The sequence below is a fragment of the Entelurus aequoreus genome, linkage group LG19, assembly GCF_033978785.1.
Source record: "Entelurus aequoreus isolate RoL-2023_Sb linkage group LG19, RoL_Eaeq_v1.1, whole genome shotgun sequence".
NCBI lineage: Eukaryota > Metazoa > Chordata > Actinopteri > Syngnathiformes > Syngnathidae > Entelurus > Entelurus aequoreus.
Genome location: NC_084749.1, coordinates 32,748,505 through 32,774,737, shown reverse-complemented (window position 1 = coordinate 32,774,737; position 26,233 = coordinate 32,748,505). Strand labels below are relative to the sequence as shown.

At 38.7% G+C, this 26,233-nt stretch overlaps 2 protein-coding genes across 2 annotated transcripts in view; one reads left to right on the top strand and one right to left on the bottom strand.

Annotated features, from left to right (window-relative positions):
* Positions 1-7,986: 7,986 nt before the first annotated feature.
* On the bottom strand, positions 7,987-15,060 carry ptgs2b (prostaglandin-endoperoxide synthase 2b). Its single transcript, XM_062028323.1, has 10 exons — positions 14,943-15,060; positions 14,746-14,862; positions 14,530-14,673; positions 14,313-14,456; positions 12,906-13,087; positions 12,739-12,822; positions 12,419-12,665; positions 11,096-11,382; positions 10,869-11,016; positions 7,987-9,091 (listed from the first exon to the last, which is right to left on the bottom strand). The coding sequence occupies exons 1-10, from the start codon at positions 14,995-14,997 to the stop codon at positions 8,688-8,690; spliced, it is 1,812 nt and encodes a 603-aa protein (XP_061884307.1). The 5' UTR covers positions 14,998-15,060; the 3' UTR covers positions 7,987-8,687.
* A 632-nt stretch (positions 15,061-15,692) lies between these two features.
* The window catches only part of pla2g4ab (phospholipase A2, group IVAb (cytosolic, calcium-dependent)), a 67,271-nt gene continuing 56,730 nt past the window's right edge, over positions 15,693-26,233 (top strand). Inside the window, exons 1-6 of the mRNA XM_062028322.1 lie at positions 15,693-15,969; positions 22,375-22,463; positions 24,907-24,988; positions 25,081-25,229; positions 25,634-25,747; positions 25,824-25,861. Of these exons, the coding sequence (XP_061884306.1) occupies positions 22,446-22,463; positions 24,907-24,988; positions 25,081-25,229; positions 25,634-25,747; positions 25,824-25,861 (401 nt within the window). The 5' untranslated portion in view covers positions 15,693-15,969; positions 22,375-22,445. The remainder of the gene's footprint in view (positions 15,970-22,374; positions 22,464-24,906; positions 24,989-25,080; positions 25,230-25,633; positions 25,748-25,823; positions 25,862-26,233) is intronic.

Genomic DNA, 26,233 nt, shown 5'->3' with positions numbered 1-26,233 from the left:
CACACACATATATATATATATATATATATATATATATATATATATATATATATATATATATATATATATATATATATATATATATATATATATATATATATATATATATATATATATATACTGTATATATGTGAGTGTGAATGTTGTCTGTCTATCTGTGTTGGCCCTGCGATGAGGTGGCGACTTGTCCAGGGTGTACCCCGCCTTCCGCCCGATTGTAGCTGAGATAGGCTCCAGCACCCCCCGCGACCCCATAAGGGATATATATACATACATACATACAGAGCCGGCCCAAGGCATAAGCGTACTAAGCGCTTGCTTAGGGCCCCGCGGCCACCTGGGGGCCCCCAAAAGCAATTAACAAAAAATTCTTATTTTTTATTTTTTGCATGTACGAGTCTGACTGATGATTTCTAAATGATCAAAGATATATTATTGTACAAAAACACAATTTTAGGTCAACAGAGTGCTGCTGCTGATCTAGGCCTAGTGATTCTTCCTGCCTCTCTTTAAATGTAAAGCTGCCTCTGCTGCACCTGTGACGTCTGCCGCCTGCCGTGCAATGCCAGTGCGCACTGGGCATCAAAAGCGCAGATAGAGGCAAAACAATGTCACAAAAAAGGACATATCCTACAGGTGCAGAAAAAAGGAAGAAGAAGAAAGTGGAAGAGGAGAAAAAATGCCATGATAAAGGTATGTTTGCATGACTTGGTAATAAAAAGTTTATCAAAGAGATTTGTAGCTGTAATTTCTACATTTTAAGATTAGGAACCTTATGTGGCACTCTGGATATCATTCGTTCATTCATTGGTATTATTTATGTTCTTAACTGGGCCACCCCCATATCTTTGTAAATGACATGTCATTTGTAAAGACATGCCAGGCTGACAATAGGATAATGTAAACAACACTGCCAGAGCCGCAATTAGTTTATAGTAGGTGTGTGAATGATCAACAATCAATATTATTGGCAGAAATAGAGGGCCCCAAAATCAAATTTTGCTTAGGGCCCCATGGAGGCTTGGGCCGGCACTGCATACATACATTTATATATACAGTATATAATTTATATTTATTTATTTTGCCGTTTTTGTTCACATGTTAAAGGTGTTTTAATGAATATATGTTTAACATATAGATTCCTGTACCGGAAGTAGCGTGACGTCGCAGGTTGAAGGGCTCCTCACATTTCCCCATTGTTTACACCAGCAGCGAGAGCGATTCGGACCGAGAAAGCGACGATTACCCCATTAATTTGAGCGAGGATGAAAGATTCGTGGATGAGGACGTGAGAGTGAAAGACTAGAGTGCAATGCAGGACGTATCTTTTTTTGCTCTGACCGTAACTTAGGTACAAGCTGGCTCATTGAATTCCACACTTTCTCCTTTTTCTATTGTGGATCACGGATTTGTATTTTAAACCACCTCGGATACTATATCCTCTTCAAAATGAGAGTCGAGAACGCGAAATGGACATTCACAGTGACTTGTATCTCCAAGACAATACATCGGCGAAGCACTTTAGCTACGGAGCTAATGTGATAGCATCGTGCTTAAATGCAGATAGAAACAAAATAAATAAGCCCCTGACTGGAAGGATAGACAGAAGATCAGCAATACTACCAAACTCTGGACCTGTAACCACACGGTTAATGCTGTACCGCCTGGCGAAGCCTAGCAATGCTGTTGCTAACGACGCCATTGAAGCTAACTTAGCTACGGGACCTCGACAGAGCTACGCTAAAAACATTAGCTATCCACCTACGCCAGCCCTCATCTGCTCATCAACACCGGTGCTCACCTGCGTTCCAGCGATCGACGGAGCGACGAAGGACTTCACCCGATCATCGATGCGGTCGGCGGCTAGCGTCGGATAGCGCGTCTGCTATCCAAGTCAAAGTCCTCCTGGTTGTGTTGCTGCAGACAGCCGCTAATACACCGATCCCACCTACAGCTTTCTTCTTTGCAGTCTCCATTGTTCATTAAACAAATTGCAAAAGATTCACCAACACAGATGTCCTGAATACTGTGGAATTTTGCGATGAAAACAGAGCTTTTTGTATTGAATACAATGATGTCCGAATACTTCCGTTTCAACCATTGACGTCACGCGCAATCGTCATCATACATAGACGTTTTCAACCGGAAGTTTCCCGGGAAATTTAAAATTGCACTTTATAAGTTAACCCGGCCGTATTGGCATGTGTTGCAATGTTAAGATTTCATCATTGATATATAAACTATCAGACTGCGTGGTTGGTAGTAGTGGGTTTCAGTAGGCCTTTAACACAAAAGCTAACCCAGCATTACAAGTGTTATTCCAAACCCAACTATTGGGTTGCGCAATTTAGCGCTCCTTGACCCAATAGTTGGTTAAAAATTATAAATTTTACTGCTCCTTCCCAACTTCTGATCAAAATTATTTTTATTCCATTAAAATATACTCAAAAGCAAGATATGAGTGGCATTTTTTAAAAAAGAATTGCCGTGTATAGTCATAGTTGTCACGGCGGGGTCACATTTTACTTCGTGGATCGTTCTCCCATGATGCAGACGGGACTCCGGAAGCAAGGTGCAGGTAAGGAAATGATTTATTGTCCATAAATCATGAGGGACACAAACAAAAGTGTACCAGCACGGGAAGCTAACGGAATGTAAACAGGCAAACAAAAAGGCGAAGCTTAGCTCAGGAATCAAATTAGTAGCCGTCGTAACTGTTGCGTGGAAGGAAATAAGTAAGCCACACTCAGAAGCAGGGAATAATAAGCTCTCTGATTAGTGCCCAGGAGCAGGTGAGTGTCCCGAACACTAATCAGAGGCAGGTGAAAACAATCTGCAGTCATGGCAACTAAAACACAAACCCAGGGGTGCTCAAAATAAGAACCGAGGGAGTCAAAAACTAAACAAACATGACGGATCATGACGTTAGTAGTTCTATACAGCATGCTCAAATATTTTCATGTACATAAGATGTGTGATTGTAAATAATGTTAATGAGATTAATCCACAATAAAATTCCTTTTAAGAAAAAATTACCTTTTTAATAAAAAAAGCCTTTTTCCCAAAAATGCGTTACTCATTGAAAAACAACTCAAAAATGGTTCATAGTTTTGAAAACCCAGAAATGTAGTTAAAATACCCTTATAACCCCAAAAAATGGATTTCTCTTCATAAAAATAACTCACAAATTTAACCCAACACTCGCAACTCATAAGTTGGGTTATCAAAATAACCCAGCATTTTTAGTGTGTATGAAAGACATGAACATATATTTTTTTAAGATTCAAAAGATAAAAAACGCTTGCAAGACATGACGAATGGGAGTCCCCATGTTGCCTTCAAAGTGTTCGCTCTTACAATAATAATGTCGCTTCAGCTTTGTAATTATACAGGTTAAAGAATGTAAATCAAGTATTGTAAGCCGTTTTTGGATGCATTTTTAGATAGATTTAGAGGTAAAATGGATTGCTTCCATTAGAAGCATTGCTAGTCACCTAGAACGAGCCGATTATTATTACAAATGACAATGCAACAAAAAATATGTGTTCTTGTCTCTTGTAAGGATTGTGAACGATAGGCAAAACCTGTCTTTTAGCAGATCCATTCTATGTGTCATATTTGATCATTTCGCGATATTACCATATTTTTGCTGAAAGGATTTAGTAGAGAACATCGACGATAAAGTTCGCAACTTTTGGTCGCTGATAAAAAAAAGCCTTGCCTGTACCGGAAGTAGCGTGACGTCGCAGGTTGAAGGGCTCCTCACATTTCCCCATTGTTTACACCAGCAGCGAGAGCGATTCGGACCGAGAAAGCGACGATTACCCCATTAATTTGAGCGAGGATGAAAGATTTGTGGATGAGGAACGTGAGAGTGAAGGACTAGAGTGCAGTGCAGGACGTATCTTTTTTCGCTCTGACCGTAACTTGGGTAAAAGGGCTCATTGGATTCCACACTTTCTCCTTTTTCTATTGTGGATCACGGATTTGTATTTTAAACCACCTCGGATACTATATGCTCTTGAAAATGAGAGTCGAGAACGCGAAATGGACATTCACAATGACTTTTATCTCCACGACAATACATCGGTGAAGCACTTTAGCTACGGAGCTAACGTGATAGCATCGTGCTTAAATGCAGATAGAAACAAAAGAAATAAGCCCCTGACTGGAAGGATAGACAGAAGATCAACAATACTACTATCAGGAGACACCGAACCAAACACTGGACCTGTAACCACACGGTTAATGCTGTGCCGCCTGTCGAACACTAGCAATTCTGTTGCTAACGACGCCATTGAAGCTAACTTAGCTACGGGACCTCGTCAGAGCTATGATAAAAACATTAGCACTCCACCTACGCCAGCCCTCATCTCCTCATCAACACCCGTGCTCACCTGCGTTCCAGCGATCGACGGCGCGACGAAGGACTTCACCCAATCATCGATGCGGTCGGCGGCTAGCGTCGGATAGCGCGTCTGCTATCCAAATCAAAGTCCTCCTGGTTGTGTTGCTGCAGCCAGCCGCTAATACACCGATCCCACCTACAGCTTTCTTCTTTGCAGCCTCCATTGTTCATTAAACAAATTGCAAAAGATTCACCAACACAGATGTCCAGAATACTGTGGAATTTTGCGATGAAAACAGAGCTGTTTGTATTGGGATACAATGTGTCCGAATACTTCCGCTTCAACCATCGACGTCACGCGCAAACGTCATCATACATAGACATTTTCAATCGGAAGTTTCCCGGGAAATTTAAAATTGCACTTTATAAGTTAACCCGGCCGTATTGGCATGTGTTGCAATGTTAAGATTTCATCATTGATATATAAACTATTAGACTGCGTGGTAGGTAGTAGTGGGTTTCAGTAGGCCTTTAACACAACGCGTGGAAAACTGTTTTCTCTATTCCCGTTAATGTTTGGAGATATGGTCGACTGCACATCCGCAGTGTCTCTTTTCTGTATCTTCGTCTGTGAGTGACAACAACAGAAAAAAAGAGTTACGTACAAAGACCCGTTTGCCTGCTGGATAGAGAACCAATAGAATGTGTCACTTTCCATGTCTCTGGACATTGGACAAATGGAAGGGAATTCTTGTTTGTTTTGATGACACTGACACCATTCTTTGTCGTCGTCTTCTTCTTCTTCTTCTTCTTCTGTTGTTCCGGGTCACTCACAGACCAGGACTGCCCATGTTTAATACACAGGAATAAAGAAAAGAGTTTTCCACAATCCTTTTTCTTTTTTTGTTTTTTATTATCAAACCAAAAAACGGAGTATGTTGATTTTATGTTAAATTATTTTTCTATTCCAAACAAAAGAAGGTTGAGTTTGAGTTTTAGTTTGCATCAACATTTCTCATTTTGGGGCAATGAGGGTGCCATGAATTGATTACGTGGACCCCGACTTAAACAGGTTGAAAAACTTATTGGGGTGTTACCATTTAGCGGTCAATTGTACGGAATATGTACTGAACTGTGCAATCTACTAATAAAAGTTTCAATCAATCAATCATTAAATGCCAACGCACGATGTGTTTCATTTATGTCACGGAGGAGGAGCCGCAGCCCCGCTTTAGTGTGTACTTCTTGCTTGGCACACTTGCTTGGCCCCACTATGAACCGTTTGCTTGCCTCACATAATTGCTATTGCCACATCCAGTGGATTTATTCAGAACATTTTCTTTAATGAAAAATGGCAGTTCCTTTTTATACTTCGCAAACTCATCTTGCAGACCAAGTACTGGTTTATACCTGTTCGCGGACCTGATCCGCCCCGGGACCCGTACATTTGACACGCCTGGCTTAGAGCAACAGCAATAAGAAATATCACCTACACTTTTATCACTCTGGAATAATTATAATAAAGAATGTCACTTAATTTTAATTACTTTTGTAGTATGGTACATATGTTAAATGCAGTCATGGGATCATGGTTTAGTTAAGTCAGTGGTTCTCAAACTTTTTTTGTCATCCCCCACTTTGGACAAGGGGGAGTTTTCAAGCCCCACCTGCCCCAATCGCCCCAACAGAACGCTAATGCCAAGCTTAACATTTTCAAATGTATTAAACATCAAGTAACATCAAGTTGTATACATTCAAACTCAATAACATAAAATAACATCAAGTTCAATAATAAATAAAATAACTGTGCAGCTGTGGTATCACTTAAATCAAGTTCAATAATAAATAAAATAACTTACATCAAGTTCAATAATAAATAAAACAAAAGTGTTATAACTTGCATCAAGTTCAATAATAAATCAAAAAAAGTGTTATAACTTGCATCAAGTTCAATAATAAATCAAATAAAAGTGTTATAACTTGCATCAAGTTCAATAATAAATCAAATAAAAGTGTTATAACTTGCATCAAGTTCAATAATAAATCAAATAACTTGCATCAAGTTCAATAATAAATCAAATAAAAGTGCCACTTTGCAATCTTTGCAAAAAGAAAAAGGAGGAGCTATGCATTTGGCAAGACAGGGCAAGTGAACATGAGTTTTACAGTACTCCAGCATTAGTGGCTGCAATGAGCCTGTTTTGCACTGCACAGCTTTTCAAATCGGGGTTGCAGGCTTGACACTGCCACTCTTAATTCATGCTCAATGTTCAGCTGAGACCTTTACTTCGTTTTGAGTGAAGCAACAGCTGAAAAGTCTATCTCACACAGATGAGATGTGGCAAAGGGGAGAAGAATGGACACAGCTCTCTGCCCGATGAGTGGATGATTTGCGTAGATGGGTAGCAAACCAACCGCGCCAAAGTTTGTTCCGCTTAGCCCCGCCCCCATTAGTTACTCTTGCTATGTCTGTCAAACTTTCGCTCCTACCTAGAAATTTAAAGCCTACAGGAAAAATAAGTAATTTACATTTATTTATATAGCAGATTTCACAGACAGAATCACAAAATGATTTACAGTGTGTATAGAAAATGAAAGCATAGTAAAAAAAAATAATCTAAGAATATAATTTAAATTTTTTTTTAAAAAAAGTGAAATTTCCTCCCGTTCCTCGCGCCCCACCTGTCATGTCTCTATTCCCCACCAGTGGGGCGCGCCCCACACTTTGAGAAACGCTGAGTTAAGTGGTTTCTTATTCTAATTCCAGTTATGACTTAACAGTCAACAATAATTAAACTTCAAACAAGGGTAATTAGAATAATACACAATGTGTGCTACTATGAACCTACCAAGCCATTATTCATAAGTTCTAATGTGTTAACATTTTCAGATTTGTGTTTTTAAAAACAATGGAAATTGTGTTTCGAGTAAAGAACAACAGCCTTCCAGCTTGTATTCTTAGGTTATTTAAATTAAGAGGAGAAAACTATAATTTACGGGGGATATTGATTTTTGAAATGTGTAAATTAAGAACGAATATCAAATACAAATATATTTAATTTTTAGAAGCTAAATGGTGGAACAAGCTCAGTGATGAGTTGAAGACATGTAGTTCTTTGTTAAGGTTTAAAAAAGCCTTGAAAGGTAAAATAATGGAAAATTCTAAAATATAGCAACAATTACTTTCATCCCATTGATTTTTTGAACGTTGATGTTCCAGGCAATCTAATCTATAGTGAATGTTTAGGATAGGCAAATATAAGCCTTGGCTTCAGCCTATTCCTTTTTCCGTCATTCTTTTTCTTTTTGTGTGTGTATGTGTATGATTGTTAATATGTATAATCTGTGCTGTTAAATTGATCACACTAAATTATTGATTATATGACCGAAATAAACTCATTTAATTTCATTTCAACAGTGTCAATGACTGGGAAGGATTTTAAAATACGAAGTAGGTGACTCAAGACTTGACTCGACCGGTTTCCTACCTACTCGAGACTTGACCAGTCTTGTCTTCAAACTTGACTTGACTTGGAATTGAATACTTGATACTTGCAACACACTGCCTTACTCCCATCACTGGTATTCCAAAACCTTTGATCGACAAACACAATTCAAAATGACCATTCATTTGAACATCAGAAATATAATTTAATTATAAGAAATACTTTGCAGTCATCTACAAGTTGGATTACACAGTTGAATGTCAAACAAGGATGAGAGTGCCATGTGATTTCTAGAGAAATGTTCACCATTTCCTGCTAACGTTTATTAGTGCCAAACTGGTATTCAAATAGTCCTTGAGAGCCTATCTAACCAACCACATGACTATTTCAACCCGATTCAAGTGAGTCTTCTACAAAACAGACATATAAAACCGCGCAACTTAAATCCAGTGTCATTTCAAATGACCATATATATTTAAATAAAACTGAAGCAAAAATTATAAATACAAAAAAATACTCAAATTGATTAAATTACTCTATTTCATCATTACAGGGCTTCTATTTACCGTCGGCAGTAAAAGTCCACTTTTTTGTCATAAATGAACAAAGACTGTACATAAACACAAAGTGGAAGACAAGCAGCACTTAGTTCATAGAAACGTTAGCAACGTAACTGTAGCTCAAATTGTAAACTAACTTTCAAGTATCAGGTTGCAGTCGCTGAGATCTTTCACTTTACAATACAATAACTTACAATACATTGTGTGTTTCAATAAATAATAGAGCCGTTCAACAATATATTACCAATCATATAAAACATGTTCTGTTATAAATAGAATAAATAATAAGACATTAAATAAATAAATAGCTGTATGAATAGCTTAAAAATAAACTTAGAGCTCAGTAGTCCTTTCTTCCAAAATGACTGTGGGGTTGACGTCACTACCACGTGAGGGGGACGTGCTGGAGTTGGACCCCGTGTCGCTGACGTCCGGCACATAAAAAGACGCCACCGGGCAGGGCCCCTGGACATTATTGCACACAAGCCTCTGCAGGGATGCCGTGTTGACGATGTCAAATCCTATGCTGCCTCCAAAGGTGCTGGGCTTCCAGTATTCTGGAGAGCAGATGGGGTTTCCCATCAAGCCCTTGAGTGAAAAAGGGGCCCCCATCTCCACCATGGTCTCCCCAAAGATAGCATTCTCGCGGGGTTTTTCCACCAGCAGGCCCGGGTAGAGCTCCACAGCGTCAACGTCGCCGTACATCTCCTCCAGCACTGCGGCCATTTCTTTTTCTCCTAAGGAAGGAGGAAACAGGTTTTAGTTTTTAATCAGTCTATTTTTAGACTGAGTACAAAAGATCAATATTTCTATTAACTGTGTTCCTGAAATCTCTGGTGCTATTAGAGGTGTTTTTTTATTTCGAATATCTTGATAAATACTCTACACTTTCCCCTCGGGAGCAAGACTTCTATTTTTTGTTTAAATCTTGTTTATCTTTGCTGACAATCTGCTTACACAAGTTCAACATGAGATAAACATCTGGGTTATAAACCATTGCAAATAATTCATAAATCCTTTAAAGGTCGCACTGAAAAAAAACAAACTTTCCCCCCCCTAATTTGTAACATTTTCATGAAACTATTTAATATGTGGAGCAATGATGTCACATTTCCCAAGTAACTTCCTGTTACTTTAGTATTGTTATGGGGACATTCAATTTTATTTATCTAAATTTCAAATTTGAAATCATTTTTTTCCTCAAATTTCTCAATAAATTTAGTTTTGTTTTTTAATTTGGAGCCTTTTGAATGTCGCCAGTTTAAAATGAGTGAAATTACTTATGTTATGCAAATATATACTAATTGACAACTATGGCATCTTTTGATCAAAAGGCCTTCAAAGTGTTAAAAAAAAAACATTACATGTTAAGTGTTTTTTGTTTAGGGCTGAAGCTGATTGAAACATTTAAGGAAAAACAAAAAGTGGTAAAAAAATATGAATCCAAAATGTTTTATGTCCTGTTGGGTTTTGGGGTTTTGTGGTATAACTGTCAGTGTTTTGTACATCTTTGAAAGAATTGGTCATTGACATTTTTTAATTTAACATACATTTTTGGTTTTAGGAAAAATCATTTATAATGGAGTTACACAGCAAAAATATTGGGCAAAAATTTACTCTACTGAGGGTTAAACAAAACGGTATCAAGTGTTGTATTTCTATTGACTTATTCATTATTTATTAATATATTTAATGATGCGTATATGCTTTATTTATATTACAGTCACAAACATCTACAAACTGTTAAGTTAACTATTACACATCTGTATTGTTCAGCAAGTAGTGTACAATTACACAGGAAGTGAACATGTGTATCATTGATTGCTATGATACGGAAAAGCGGCAGTAATAAATAAGCTTGGCTTCTTCCTACTTCGTTTTGTATGTTTTTTTGAGACTGACCCCAATGTAACCTTGCAGGCGGCAAAATAAACTACACTTTAAACATTTTCATTGTAAATTCACAGCACATTACTGGCTAATAAGTGCATTAGTTTCACAGCAACGTTTACAGTAATTTACTTGGAAATCTCCTTGCAGCAATTTACTGTAACTGCAGGCGTGTGTACCATAAAGTTACAACTAAATGCTGTAACTTCACTGTTGTAACTGTATAGTTGATTACAACAACTATATGCTGTAACTCCACAATTTTCGACTGAACTCCTTAAGAGACAAATCAATTTGAATTTAAAGTAATTTGTTGTGATATTACAGAGGTCTATGATTACAGTATTAATTGCTGTTCAATATAAGGGTATTGTAATTTTGTACATTCATTTGTTGTAATGTTACAGTCAACTTTGATTACAGTATTTTACTGTGGAAAAATACTTTTAAATTCCGTGAAGTTCTGGTAAATGTTTACAGTGTACACTAAATGTAAGAGTACTGAAACTATGCTCGAATTGCGATACTATTGGTACTTCTGGTATCATTGCTCTTCTGCTACTATTGATACTACTTCCATATAACTTTAAGCATTACAAAATGATTAGTATAATGTTATCTCACCTGTCAGGTCTTCAAAAGACGTGTATGGACTCATGGAAAATCTTTTCCTGTAGGCGTTCAGAGACTGATAACGCATTTTTCTGCTGTCCTCCATGGATTTAACGGTCACATACATAATTGGTGCAGGGACATTCCGGCCACCAGCAACCTAAAAAAAAATACCAGAAAATATGTTATGAATATGCATGAAGCATAATAAGTAGTGTGTCGTAAAAAAAAAAACCTACCCGCCCAGCTATTTGCTTAGTGAAGGACTCCACTAAGTTGGCAATCCCATGCTTTGTCACGACCGACGTGTTGAAGACGAACTCTTTGTAGTTGTAGTCTTTCTCCTCAATGCGGAAGGTATCGGGCATCAGGGGGTGCCAGTGGTAAAGGGTGTTGAATTCGGATGCAATGCGGTTCTGGTACTGGAAACGCTGGCTAAACAACAGCTCGGGATCGAACTTGAGCTTGAAATTATAGCCACTCAGGTGCTGCACGTAGTCCTCAATCACGATCTTGATGGTTTCTCCTGCATATCAAAATCCTATTCAGTTAGTTTGTCAAAGTACAACATTTGTCAAGTGGATGACAGTGATGGAGCATTTCCTCTTTTTGAAGTAAATCCTGTTTCGAAATGTGTGTGCAACAGGGTCTGAGGAAGGGGATTGGCAAAATGTAATGCAGAACTTCCACAAACACATTTGTGTTTTGCACAACAGGGTTTTTTTCTGGAAGTGTGCAACCAAAAACAAATGCACTGCGGAAAGATGTGCTTTTCCTATTAGAACTCTAAAAAGATCTGTAGATTTTACAGTAAAAAAAATGGCAGTTCATGTGGCAGAATTTTACCGTAAAATTCACAGTGTTTTTAAAGTGCATTGCTGCAAACGTTACAGTGACATTCTGGTGACTGAGCTGCTTGTTTGTTGGGGGGTTTTTTTTAACCGTAAAATCAACAATCTTTGTTTTTAGAATGCATTATTGTAAATAGAAAAACGGTGCCACTTTAATTTTTACCGTTAAATTCTGGCGACTGTGCTGCCATTTTTTTTTTAACCATAAAATCATGGTCGTTGTTTTTACAGAGCGTTACTTTAAATGGAAAAACGGTACCACCGTTGTTTTTACTGTGAAATTTACGATCATTATTTTTATAGTGCATAACCGTAAATGGAAAAATTGGACCACTTTTATTTTTATCGTAAAATTCTGGCGACTAAGTTGACAGATTTTTTTTTAACCGTAAAATCTACTGTCATTGTTTCTACAGTGCATTACTGTAAATTGAAAAACGCTACCACTGTTATTTTTACGGTAAAAATATGTCGACTGAGCTGCCATTTTTTTAAACCAAAATCTATGGTCGTTCCTTTTACATATGTAAATGGAAAAAACAGTACCGCTGTTACTTTTATGGTAACATTTTGACAAATGAACTACCATTTTTTTTACCGTCAAATCTACTGACATTTTTGACAATGTAACACTGAGTACAGGTTATATTACTAATAATAACCTAATATATAATTACACATACGCTACTACCAGTCTATTACGATACTCACCAATCAGAATGAGCCGTGCGGTCTGAAAGAGTCTTTCGTCGTTCCAGTCAGGATGGACCTCCTTCAAGATGTCACACACCCTGTTGTGTTCCCGGAGCCATATGGTGGCGTACATCATGAGTCCAGGGACCAGTCCGAACGCTTCGTGGCCGACGGCAAAGCGGTGAGAGTCAGGGACATGAGGAGGGTAGTGCATATCAGCACCCACTTCCTTTACAGTTGGGGGGTACATCTCTCCATCCAGCATCTGCGCAGGCAAATATGTAAGACGCCTGTGTCGTCCCAAAGGGATTGTAGTGCCACACAAACGCCACATGTACCTGATGCTTAAGTTTGCCGTCTTTCAAGAGCCTCAGCTTGTACTGCCTCTCCAGGCCGTCTCCGTAAACGTGACTGAGGTCCACCTGAAGCATCACACCACAGCAAAAGTACATAAATATCAAACAAGATGCATCCTCGAGAGAAAAGAACATTGCTGTCCACTTACCCCGTGACCTTTGGCCTGCGTGAAGGCGGGGCCTCTCTTCATGTCCGATTTGAAGAACTGGTGCGTAAAGTGCTGAGCGAAGAACGCAAACATCAGGCTGCTGCCCTGCGGGTCAGGGATGAACTGTCGTCTCATCAGGAGTTTCTCAGCAAGAAGCTTGGCATCAGGTAGCTCCTTTTTACCTGGATGAGCAATTACAACATCCAACCAGTTAAAGAGCCGCCTTCAAAGGTTGAACCCTATCCTGTAATGCAGGGATATTCAACTAAATTGTTTTAGGGCCATATTTCCAGAAAGCTAAAGAACGGGGAGCCGGACTTGTCCAGTCACCACTAGTCTTATTTTGTATATTCCGGAGAACCGGAGCTCTCTACAGTAGCCATTTGATTTTGGTGATTTTATTTTGTCAGATACAGAAGCGCTCTGTCGTTTTTAAGGACCTTCTGCAAAAAAAGCTAGGCAAAGACTGTAGTGGATGTCCCTTTTGCAGTGGATGATTTCTACAAAGACCATCTCCATGACAGCCCTTTAGAGGTTTTAAGAATCTGCTGAGAAATGTGAGTCTTTCACAAGTTTTTTGAACTGAACTCGTTGGCCACCAGTTGAATAGCCCAAATGATGACTAAAAGAGGACCTGAGCTGGAACCTTGAGGAACACCACTAGTGTAACTAAAGAAGCTGAAACAAATGACTACTGACTACATCTGACGAAAATGAGGTACAGCGACACCTTTGTTACACACACCACCTTATAAATACAAAATGCCAAAAAGGAGAGGATAGTTAATAACTGTAGCGTGGTTCCATCTACACTTCCTAAACTTTCCTAAGCTTAGCTATAAGCATGCCTGCTCTTGCTTGCTCTCTGTGTAACATGTTTAACCTCATCCTCCAATGATAATGATACCTAAGATATTAAGAAGAGCAGCTTATTTTCCGTAATTGAGGGAATTATTATTAATTTAGAGGAGCAGCTCCACACTGTGTATGGAGATACATAATTAGTTGCTGGCTTGTACTAAAAATAAATGCAGTGTCAGCCAGAGGGGATCGCCTTTTGTGATCGGTAATAAAAGGCATAAATTGGCAATGGCGATTGCGTACTTTTTCAAAAAAGTTCAAATGTACGGTTCCTGGAATGTTCATGAAACGTGTTTTGTGCTGGCAAGCTGTGTTATTTTGTACAAACTCAAACTAAAACAGCAATATCTTTTCTTTAGATGTATTTCAGAAATTTGAGTCGAACATTTTCCGCAGTTTTGTTTTTTAACTCAAACTCCATCGCTAGTGTGCCAAACTGAAATAATTCCAACAGCACTTCCTCTGATGTAATGAGACTCAACAACCCCTTTGCTCAGTATTCAGGAATCTCAGAAAACAGGTTTCTCCGGGGGAGAGAGTGCTTACCTACGACTCCCATCGGGGTTGGGCAGTCCTGCGGAACCGGGGGGAGTGTTCTTGTGTAGTAGGAGAGGTTGGAATAGGCTTCCCAGTTTTTGTAATCGTAATCAGCGTTGTAAGTTGGGGGGCTATCAATCATGTGCGAGCGAGCTGAAAGATAAAGAAGAAAAATGGGTATTAGCCTTGCTTTGTCACTTATTACCATCTCTATCTAAGGACTTACATGTCAGCACGTATTTCATGATGGCATCTCGGAGGAATGAGATGTTGTTGACGATGTTCCAAAAGCCCTTGAAGTGGGTGAGAATGTAGTGGACCGTGTTGGGCGACGGCTTCAAGAGCACTTTGATCTTGGTGAGTAATTCAGCTGTGCAGGGTCAAAGCGGCGAATGAGTGAAAAGGTCCACTCCAAGAAGATTAGATATAATCGAGTACTCACGCGTGGTGCAGTTTGGACCGGTGTATCCCGTACGCGTGCAGTCACACTCATACGCTTCGGCTCCCAGGGCTGTGCAGACGCCTCTGTTCTGGCATGGCTCCGAGCAGCACGGGTTACCTGAGACACACCATGTGGAAGAAGAGGCATGACAACAGGAACACGGCATGATTTTCAGCAATTAAAGTGGCTTGACTTACCTCCCTCACAGACGAGAAAACCAAGAGCCAAAAGGAAAAAACTGAGTGTGTTCATACTCCAAACACTCTGTGTGAACTTTTTCTTCCTGGCTGCACAACTGTTCACCTCCACTGTAAATTCAACTTCTGAGCGTCCCATCCTACCCAGGGAGCACCTTTATATCCTGTGGATGACGTCATCAGCCACCTCACACAGACAAGGATCATCGTTTTTTTTCCCTTGCACAATCTCACATGTGTGGTAGGCCACTCATGGTGTTTTTTGTTTTTTTTTGCTTGTGAGTCATTTTAATGCCCATATCATACATGTAAATGCTATTTTAAACGTTTATGTAATAGAGATATATTTCCGATGTATATACTGTATTGGTTAATTTAATTGGACTATTTTAAAGAGTATGGCTTTATAGACATTGATTGATTGATTGATGGAAACTTTTATTAGTAGATTGCACAGTGCAGTTTATATTTCGTACAATTGACCACTAAATGGTAACAACCGAATACGTTTTTCAACTTGTTGAAGTCGGGGTCCACGTTAATCAATTCACTGATATAATATTGAATATTAAAATATACAAATCAATTTTATATAAAAGTTTGACAAAATTAAAACATATATATATATATATATATATTTTGATATTGTTTTATGAGTAATATACTAAACTTTTATCAGTTTGCGGTGGACAAAGTCATTTTGGAAGCGGAGTGTTTTCGCGCCCCCAAGTGGGTGCAGCAGTTCGCACAGGAACGCAACTTTCAGCCTTTACTGCGCATACATCCTATCCATTCTTGTCTCTTGTTGGGAACTATCGTCTTTATCGTTATTTATTTCACACACTATGCGCTATTAACAAGAACTGCTGTGTTAAAGAACATCGATTAAGGCTTCGAATAATGCCGTGACTTGCCACAAAGTTAAAGGCACCGCCTCCCACCAGGACCGTGGTGGTGGTGGAGGAAGATTCTCTATCGATGACACTTTTTCAGGAGTTGTGAGTCGAGTCATTTAATCTTCGTTAAGGTATGTCTTCTTCAACTTTCTCTTTACCGCACATCATTCGGGAGTTTTGGTAGGAACGCTGTCGGAAGTGCATAAATCTTCTCTTCGGTCATTTCGGACTTTTTACGCAATTTTAAAATGCCGACGAAAGCAAAGCGGCGGTATACTATCACAATAATACTCGAAAGTACTTGAATTCACTCGAATTTTGACGGCTAGAATGTGTACAATAAGCGCATTAGGTGAGCTAAACACCAAGCTGGTCTATTAAGGAGACGTTCTTGGATGTTCTCATTTGTATAAAAGGCGCTTTCACATTTGCAAGTAACCACTTTCTGTCGAACGTTATCTACTATATGTAAACCAGTAGTCTGCTACTTTATGACCTGTCATGGCGAAAATAACAACAAGAAAGCCTGTACCAGATAATAGTACTGTAACATATTCTGTGTAGTGTACGTAGTACCTCAACTCAATTGGTTCTGAGAAGGAGCTCTTAACTCAAAACAATTGCATCCCAATGCAAAGTCTCACTTCAAAATTAATTGAAATCAATCCAATCCAATCCACTTTATTTATATAGCACATTTCAAACAACAATAGAAGTTTCACAAAGTGCTGCACAGAATCACTCACCAATTGCTCACCAAGATCAAATCATTGTAATTACCAGACTACAATACTCTTCATTCAATGACTGTAAATAATGTAAAAACAAGAGTATAAAGACGTCATACTGTTCCATTACCTTTGTTCATACTACTGTCACTACTCAACTGCCAAAGAACTGTAGACACCATATTTGTGCTTCCTATACTGTATATACTGGTATACTATTTGATATTGCACTGGTCCTGTATTTGACTACTGTACTTCTACTTGTACTGATACTTCTACCATAACTACTGTAACTTATTGTGCAACTTATTGTCTTGTAATTAATGTACATCAGAGCTATTCAAATTTTGTATTTTTTTTGTATTTAGTGTATTCGATTCTGCAACTAGTGTTTGGATCCCACTGTACGCAATATCTGAAGAGCATGGGAAAAAGCATTTCACTGTGGTGTACTCTGCATGTGACAAATAAAACTTGAAACTTGAGAAGTTAAGACAAACATACTAGAAGAGTCAGTGATATAAAACATTAAACTAGAAAAGAGTAAATACATAAAATACATCAGAAAAAATAAAATATACTAAAATCACACAACTCTCATGTTGGTTTAAAAGCCAAAGAGTAAAAATATGTTTTAAGACGTGATTTAAAAGTAATTAAAGAGGGAGCCGTCCGAATAACAATAGTTAAGTTAAAGTTAAAGTATCAATGATTGTCACACACACACTAGGTGTGGCAAAATTATTCTCTGCATTTGACCCATCACCCTTGATCACCCCCTGAGAGGTGAGGGGAGCAGTGGGGATATTGTTCCAAAGTTTTGGAGCCACAAATTAAATTAAATCAATTTAATTGGTGCTTAATCCCGCCACAAAGTACCACCATTTAAAATGGGCCCTATTATGCAAAACCAACTTTTCTTACCTCTTGGTACCTGCTGTTGTGTATATATATATATATATTGTGTGTGTGTGTCCAGGGTGTACCCCGCCTTCCGCCCGATTGTAGCTGAGATAGGGTCCAGCAGCCCCCACGACCCCGAAAGGGACAAGCGATAGATAGATAGATAGATAGATAGATAGATAGATAGATAGATAGATAGATAGATAGATAGATAGATAGATAGATAAATAGATAGATAGATAGATAGATAGATAGATCTATATATATATATATATATATATATATATATATATATATATATATAGGGGCGGCATGGCGTGGTGGGTAGAGCAGCCGTGCCAGAAACTTGCAAGTTTGCTCCCTACCTCTTGCCATCCAAATCACTGCCGTTGTGTCCTTGGGCAGGACACGTCACCCTTGCCCCCAAAAGTGTTGTCCAAAATGCCCTAGTGTGTTTTTAAATATAAATGAATGAAGGGTGGTGGTCAAACTGGCAGCCACACTTCTGTCAGTCTACCCCAGGGCAACTGTGGCTACAAATGTAGCTTACCACCACCAGGTGTGAATGTGGAGTGAATGGATGATGGGTCCTCACTTCTCTGTGAAGCGCTTTGAGTGTCCAAAAAAGCGCTATACAAATCTAATCCATTATTATTATTTTTATATGAGTAATGTTTAATAATAATGTACAGAATTTACATTGGAGAGTAGACTTTATAATATCTCCTTTAAGCTGCTTCTTCGTCAAAAACACCATCAGCAGCGTTTCACTTTTTTATGGATACATGTTAGCCGGCTAGATATTATTTTAACATTCTTGGCTGGCAGACTCATTCGGCTTCCGTATGGTGAAGATTAGCAGTGATACGCTCGAATTGCTTCGCCGAGTTGGCGACACACACGATCATGTTTTCGATAATTTATTTTTTCAATTCAATGAATATCATCCACTTGTTATTCTCAGCACTCATTTTCTCCTTCCCATGCTTCAAAAACAAAGTTATGTCGATCGCCAGCTGTAAGCTAATGTTAGCGAATAAGGCCAAATGTTTTGATCAGATCTTACGGAGTTCATTTGCCACGCCATTTAATGGCAGGGGTGCCCATCCATCCATCCATTTTCTGCCACTTGTCCCTTTCGGGGTAGCGTGGGCTGCTGAAGCCTATCTCAGCTGAATTCGGGCGGTAGGCAGGGTACACCCTGGACAAGTCACTACCTCATCACAGGGCCAACACAGATAGACAGACAACATTCACACTCACATTCACACACTAGGGCCAATTTAGTGTTGCCAATCAACCTATCCCCAGGTGCATGTCTTTGGAGGTGGGAAGAAGCCGGAGTACCCGGAGGGAACCCACGCAGTCACAGGGAGAACATGCAAACTCCACTCAGAAAGACCCAGAGCCCGGGGTTTGACCCATGACCTTGTTATTGTGAGGGACATGCATTAACCCCTGTTCCACCGTACTTCCTGGCAGGGATTCTTGTAACTTAAATTGTTGTTTACAACTTAAATGAGAGACAGCTCTTATCTCAAAGCACTCTCAAGTTGAGGTAGCACTGTATTGAGAAATGCACAGTAGAAAATGTCGTCATTTATTTCAGTCCACTTTACATTGTGGTAAATTACACCAAAATTTACTTTCCAGCATTTTTAATAATGAATTTGGTTTAATTGGTTTATCCTTAACGCAAACCATATACTGTACATGCTTTAGGAATACGCCATAATCATTGTTCGGTACGTACCTCGGTTTTTATCTCACGGTTCGGTTCATGGTTGGTACAGTAGAGGAACAAATCTGATAATTTTTTGCATTATCCATTCATCCATTTTCTACCGCTTGTCCAAAGATGCTGGAACCGACTTAATGTAGGTCAATATACTTTACTGTATATAAACTACATTACATCATGTTTATTTTGCGTGAGGTAATGTACACATCAAATTTGCCATTCAATCAATGCAATTCCACGGCATTATTAACTTTATATGGTCGTTCATAGATGACAACAATCTATCCCACCACCAAGCAAACCTTTTCACTCACGGGCCACAATGGGTTCTAAAGTTCGAAAAATGGATAGAGTGTTTACAAAATAAACAAATAAATAAGCAAGTAAGTAAATACATAAGGCAATATTCCACATGACATTAGTTGAAATCAGCAAGATGATGTTCATTTGTAAAAAGTAGCTGTTGTATGTGATATGAAGTTGAACGTTTCAATGGAACAGCAAAATAGAATAAGTGAAACTATGACAGTAAACGTTATTCAGTACTTACTAGGTTCCAGATGATTATATCCTTCCTTGATTCTGATGTGTTTTGTTTACCTTCCGGACTCCAGAAAAACAAAACTACACGGAGTAACACGAAACCAGTAAGGACCTGATCTACTAAAATCCACATAAAATGTGCTAAATAGGGTCTGCAAACTATAAAATTGCATGTACTACTAGTGGGAGTGTTGCGAGTGATCTACTAAGACTGCGTGCACAATTGATAACAAGTGCAAAAGTGGTTGAAACTGCTCTATTTGAATTAGGTTTTTGAGTGAATACCGGCTGTCACAATGGAGACACTCTTTTCCTTATACATTTATGGCATCATACGTTCCAACCTGTGGCGCATTTTCATGTTTTTGACATGCGGCACACAATCATAATATAAAGCGCATTTCTGGGCTATATTGAAGCGCATTCTAGTCAACAGAACTTAATTTTAGCATGCTGAATGTGCACTCTAGGAGGCATGCGCTGTGATGTTGTGAACTTGTGATGGTGCGTCACAGAAAATTCGTATTGCAAAACGTTTTTTCATATACAGTATATCGCCTAATGACTAAATCAAAGCCATTAAAAAAGCCATTAAACATGAATTAATCCGTTTCAAAAGTCATCCAGCAGCTATACAATTATACAAGTCATTTCAGAATAGACAATATATCTAATATTATTTCTGACAGTCCAAATAGTTGACACACACAAACATTGAATATTTTCTATCTTAATTGTCTGTTTTTGCAGCACGATCGCCTCCTTTTTCATAGCCATTTGTGCGAAACTGTGCCAATTTGCACAAACATTGTAGATGTGCTAAATATATTATATGTTTCAGTTTTGAGTCTAAATTCTTAATTTTTGATAAATCACACTGCATGTGCGAAATGATCATATTTGCATATTTTCCTCCCACTACTGTGGGTGTTCTAATAATTACCATATATTCTGTTTATGGGTGAAGACAGACACACTAAATGGAGTGCGCTCTTGTTTTACTCATTTCAGAGATGCAATCTTTTACGTACAACCTTAATAGATCAGCTTTGCGTGCGCTAGCAAATTTGCACATTTTAATACGCGCAAACCTTTACTAGATTAGGGCCTAAAAAACACCCAAATGTGTACCAAAATATCACTTGTCTGCACTAAATTTGCATTATAAAGCTTGCTTCTCCGCCTCTCTTCATCACACAGGCCTTAGCTGGATTGTGAAAAAAACAACAACACTCTGCTTTGTATCAAACCCCTCATTTCAGAAACCTTTGGAATTATGTTGAAATATGCAAATGGTTCAAGATTTTCTGGTAATTTAAATGTAGCATAGTTTAGCAAATATGTCTGGGTAAAATACATTGGAAAAGTTGGATGGTCGTATATTTTATGTATTTTATGGTCTCCAGGCCGGGGTTTGCCCATCTCTGCAAGTCAGTCATTTTTCAATCTTAAAATAATCTCAAAATATATACATATGTTTTTCAATTGTTTTTTTGGTTTATTTTCATAAAATACTCAAGTTGTATGCAGGGCTGATAAGCTCAGAGTCTACAGCCTCCTTCTTGACCATCCCTGCTCTGTAGTGATTGGTCAGGGGGCGAGGATCAGCCTAAGCGGTTATGTGTGGTTATAAGCAAACAATTAAAAAAAATTTGGATGTAATTGGATAATTGCTGCAATATGGCACCAAACTGTGCAAAAGGAGCAGAGGCTCGGTAAGTTTTTAACTCCCCCAAAACAAAATATCATCCCCTTCCTTCCTTACTCTGGTTTAAATACACAGTACTCCAAAAAAACTTCCTGGCTGCCATTTTCAATAATAAAAAAAGCTACCAATAGTACCCAACATGAGCTTCCTAGGGTTGTGACGTGAGAAATTCACATAGTCTCGTAGAAATCTCGTGAAGTTAACGAGATTTAGTAATGGCTAAACAATGAAGACAGGGAAAACTTAAAAACTCATCAGTAAACTTATGATATGGCAATTTCACATAATCAACAACAAAAATACAACATTTTAAACATAGACACAAGTCTCAAAAGTGGGAAATGTGGGATAGGACCCATTTACAAGTACAGTTACAAACATATTGATATTGCACATGTGTGAAAGACTACACTTGGCTGTCGTGACCCAGATTAGTAAAGGAAATGGTTTTTGTAAATTGTCTATTTTGCATCTTTGCTGAATTCTGCTTGTCTCGTCTCTTCTATCCTCTTATGAATGAAGAGTTTAGGTCATATTGACACACACACACACGCTCTGCGTGTGTCCATTGTACACTTCAGAACAAGGCCAGAGTGAGCTGGCACTTGCAGGATTTGGACCACTGAGGCAAACTACGTGACCAGTCTGACGACCGCACAGTCTCTCTACGTGCTCCCAAGCTTGTCAGTTATGGCACGCCTTGCTGAACAGATGAGAAAATTCTGAATGACCTCTGCAACACACACACAGGCTTGAAATATTCAAATAAAAGCAGAAGGAAAACTACCGCCTATATCCAAACAAAAGTGTTGTCCAAAATGCCCTAGTGTGTTTTTAAACTTAAAGTGGTACTATTTGTCGTTTGTATCTCAAATGTTGAACTGACTTGTTTGAATTTTTCGGATTTCTGAAGGTTTCAACTGACCAGTGAGATGTTCTCCTAAGTTTCCATATTGCCCAAGGCCTCCATTACTGACACACACCATGGCATCCAATATCATTGTGAGTATTGATGCGTCATGTTGTCTCAGTCAATGTGACAGTTTAATCTCTTGCAGCTATTTGTATTTAGATGAAAGAAATAAAGGAAAGGAATCCAAATGAGCCTGTCCAACAAAGTATTACCTGTTTGGATCTCTTGACCTTTGAACCTTTCCATAGTTTTTTTGTTGAAACCGTTTTTTCTACACAACATGGGTGGGACCCTTGTAAAGCATCTTAGACTATTTAGGCCATCATGAGTGACATGTCATGTCTTCAGTGAACTCTGACAGATGTCAAGTGGTTTAAAAAAAACTAGCAGTTGTTTTTTCCAACAAAATTGAAGACAGAGGAATTAAAAACCCTTCTTTCAACCACTGGATGTTGGTTACTACAATAAATACAACCCCATCCGGGATGACGGTCCAATTTTATTAATTAAACTTGATAAAATTTACATTTTCAAAGACCTCAAAGAAATGTTTTTGCCAGTTCCTCATTACATGCAATGCTAAAACATTGCTTACTTATTATACAAATGTACAAGTTAGGTTTTTATTGATTGATTGAAACTTTTATTAGTAGATTGCACAGTACAGTACATATTCCGTACAATTGACCACTAAATGGTAACACCCGAATAAGTTTTTCAACTTGTTTAAGTCGGGGTCCACGTAAATCAATTCATGGTAGGTAACTATTGTTATTTCCTCTATGTAAGTACCCCTAGGGTTACCAGAAAATGTTTATTCACATCTGAATTACGATTCTTATTTATTACGATTCTAAATCGATGTGTAATTTTCAAGAATCCATTTTTAAAAAGATGCTTTTTAGGCCACCTCCGCCCTTTCTCGCTTTGCGTATACGTCGTACGTCAGCAGCCAAGAGGAGTTTTCTTAACATTTAACCTGTTTTGCAAAGGTTTTATTACAATTTACCAAATAATATATTGCAATAATCATTCAGAATCAAGAATCGACTCTTAATCGAATCGTCAATTGTTCTAAGAATCACAATCCCTGCGGTCTGTCTGTCTTTTAGTTAGTGAGTTAATTAGTTAGTTAGTTAATATAGCTAAAATTTGCGTGATCGGGATCTTTTCTACCATTTTACTTTACGTTTAACTGTATCGAGCAGCCTCAGAGACAAAAAGAGTGCTGAGACAGATGGAAAGAGTGAACCCTCTTGCTTAATTTATCCTTCGATTAACTACCTTTCTCATGTATTTGCAGGCGTTTGTCTTTTTTGAAATAATTCTCTATCTTTGGGTGATAGGGCCTGGCGGAAGTCTGCACTCTCTCTGCATTTCTAGTAATTAATGTAATATAGTGCAAAGAGGATTTCCATTGCAGATGTGTGTTACACATATTTGTCATTCTTCATCGTCATTTTTTCAGCAAGTGTAGAAGAGTAAACCATTTTTTCATGCAAGCAGGACTCTTAAAGTGGCGGCCTGATGGTAGCAACTGGAATGATGGGTTGTGTGGGATCTCGAATGATGGCTTTCTTGGTAACTGCCCCAACATAATATTAATATATTTATTTATGTTGGAGAAAGGCTTAAAGAAGTGATACCTTAAGGACAAAACTTTGTGTTGATGTTGTTAATTGTTGTCAACATTTCGCCTTTTTCTCATTGTGCCCTTTCCTCTGTTTTTCACATTTTTCTATTTTTTGTGTTTACTTTTGTTTCTGCAGTGTGCCAGGGGTCCATGAAAAATAAATCATTGGCCACTAATTGGCCCTGGGTCGCACTCTGTTCACCCCTGCTTTTGTGGCTCTTCATCTGGGGCTTGGCGCACGTTGCATCGGTTCTGTGAGCAACCGCAACTCAATTTGGCTTGTTGGAGGTTGAACGGATTGTGGGAGTGTCGTGCTGGTTGATGCGTTACAACGGTCAGCTTTAATGATCCATTAAACGCAATGATTTTTTTAGATGATGCAACGCAACGCGGGGGCATTGTCCGGTTTTCGGAGATTAAGCTGGAAGATAGTGCCAACGTATTGTTTGCCTGGAGAGCGGCAAGGCGTACGGGCGTGTTCAATAGTATGACCAACAGACCTGCCATACAGGTCTGTTGGTCACTCTCTGAGAAAGGAGGGCATTTATGTGATATTGCATACATTTTTCGAATATTTTCGGGAGATACTAGAAAGGTCACAAAGATCAACTGTTCAATCGCGATTGACGGTTTGGTGACCACTGCTTTTAAGTTTTCACCAATGTCCTGCTCTTTCTGAAATACTTAATTGAGATTTTTTTATTTTTTTCCTGGAAATGTTGATGGATACAATAGAAGGATATGACAAAAGTTTTTTGGCATCTCTACAAAAGCACAGTACTTCATTTCCAATCAGATATCTCTAATATGATCGTTATAAGACACATTTGTATGGTATCTGAGAACCATTATGAAATGTTGGTGACATTTGAGTGACACTAATTATTTCTGTATTTTAGGTGGAACAACAATTTTCTCACAAATTCACTGTGACTGTCGTCCGAGCTGAGAGCGTCACCAAGGGAGCACTGGGAGACTTGTGTGAGTCTGCTCTAAATGCCTTTGGTACCATACAATATTCTGAACAAACCAATTTTCTTTAATGGCGCGTATGTTTCTGTGTGCTAATGCAGTGGACACACCAGATCCGTATGTGGAGCTTTACATCCCGACAGCCCCAGAGTGCAGGAAGAAGACCAGACACATAGACAACAACATCAATCCAAAATGGGACGAAACCTTTCACTTCATACTAGACCCCAACCTGCAGAACGTCTTAAAGGTTGGACTTGTTCAAACTGATACTTCTTAAGCTTAAGCTTTTGTTACTGTGATTGGAATGACTTGATTTTTTTGAACCAGACACCTGTTTAACTTGAAAAAAGCTTGTTATAAAACTGGTTGCTCAGGATTTAAAAGAGGGGAGCCGAAACCAAAACGGTGTACACTCGACATCCGTTGCTTTCGGTCTCCCCTAGAGGGGGGGTTACCCACATATGCGGTCCTCTCCAAGGTTTCTCATAGTCATTCACCGACGTCCCACTGGGGTGAGTTTTTCCTTGCCCGTATGTGGGCTCTGTACCGAGGATGTCGTTGTGGCTTGTACAGCCCTTTGAGACACTTGTGATTTAGGGCTATATAAATAAACATTGATTGATTGATTGATACTGTTGTTGCAACACTCAGATAACGTTAATGGACGCCAATTATGTGATGGACGAGACTCTTGGGACCACTTCCTTTGACATCGCCAAGCTCAAAGTGGGCCAGAAAGGGATGGAGACCTTCCTTATTGGCAAAGTGAGCTCACCACAGTTTAAGTGACATGTTCAGTTTACAGGTCACACATGTCACATATATTTTATTGTTTCGACAGGCAACCAAGGTCTACTTAGAGATGTTTCTGGAGATCTGGTATGTCATTTTGATAAATCATTTATTGTCATTGTCATAACAACATCAGTTATTCATGTCAACAACATGTTGTTGGAGCTGGTCAGTACAAACTAGTGGTGTCAAAACAATGGCACGCAGGCCAAATGTGGCATGCCGACATCTTCAAATTGGACCGGGAGATGTCATGAGCAGGAACTTTGCCCGTAGGGAGAACGCATTCATCTTAGAAATCATAACAAACATTTTTGATGCTGCTATTTTGTCGTCATCTAGTGGGTGTTAATCATTTTGCAATGCGGTCTGCTAAAAATGATGGAAAGCGCCACTCTACATAGCAACTGACGGCTGTAGTTGATGTTGAATTTGCCATAAAACACATTTTAAGATATT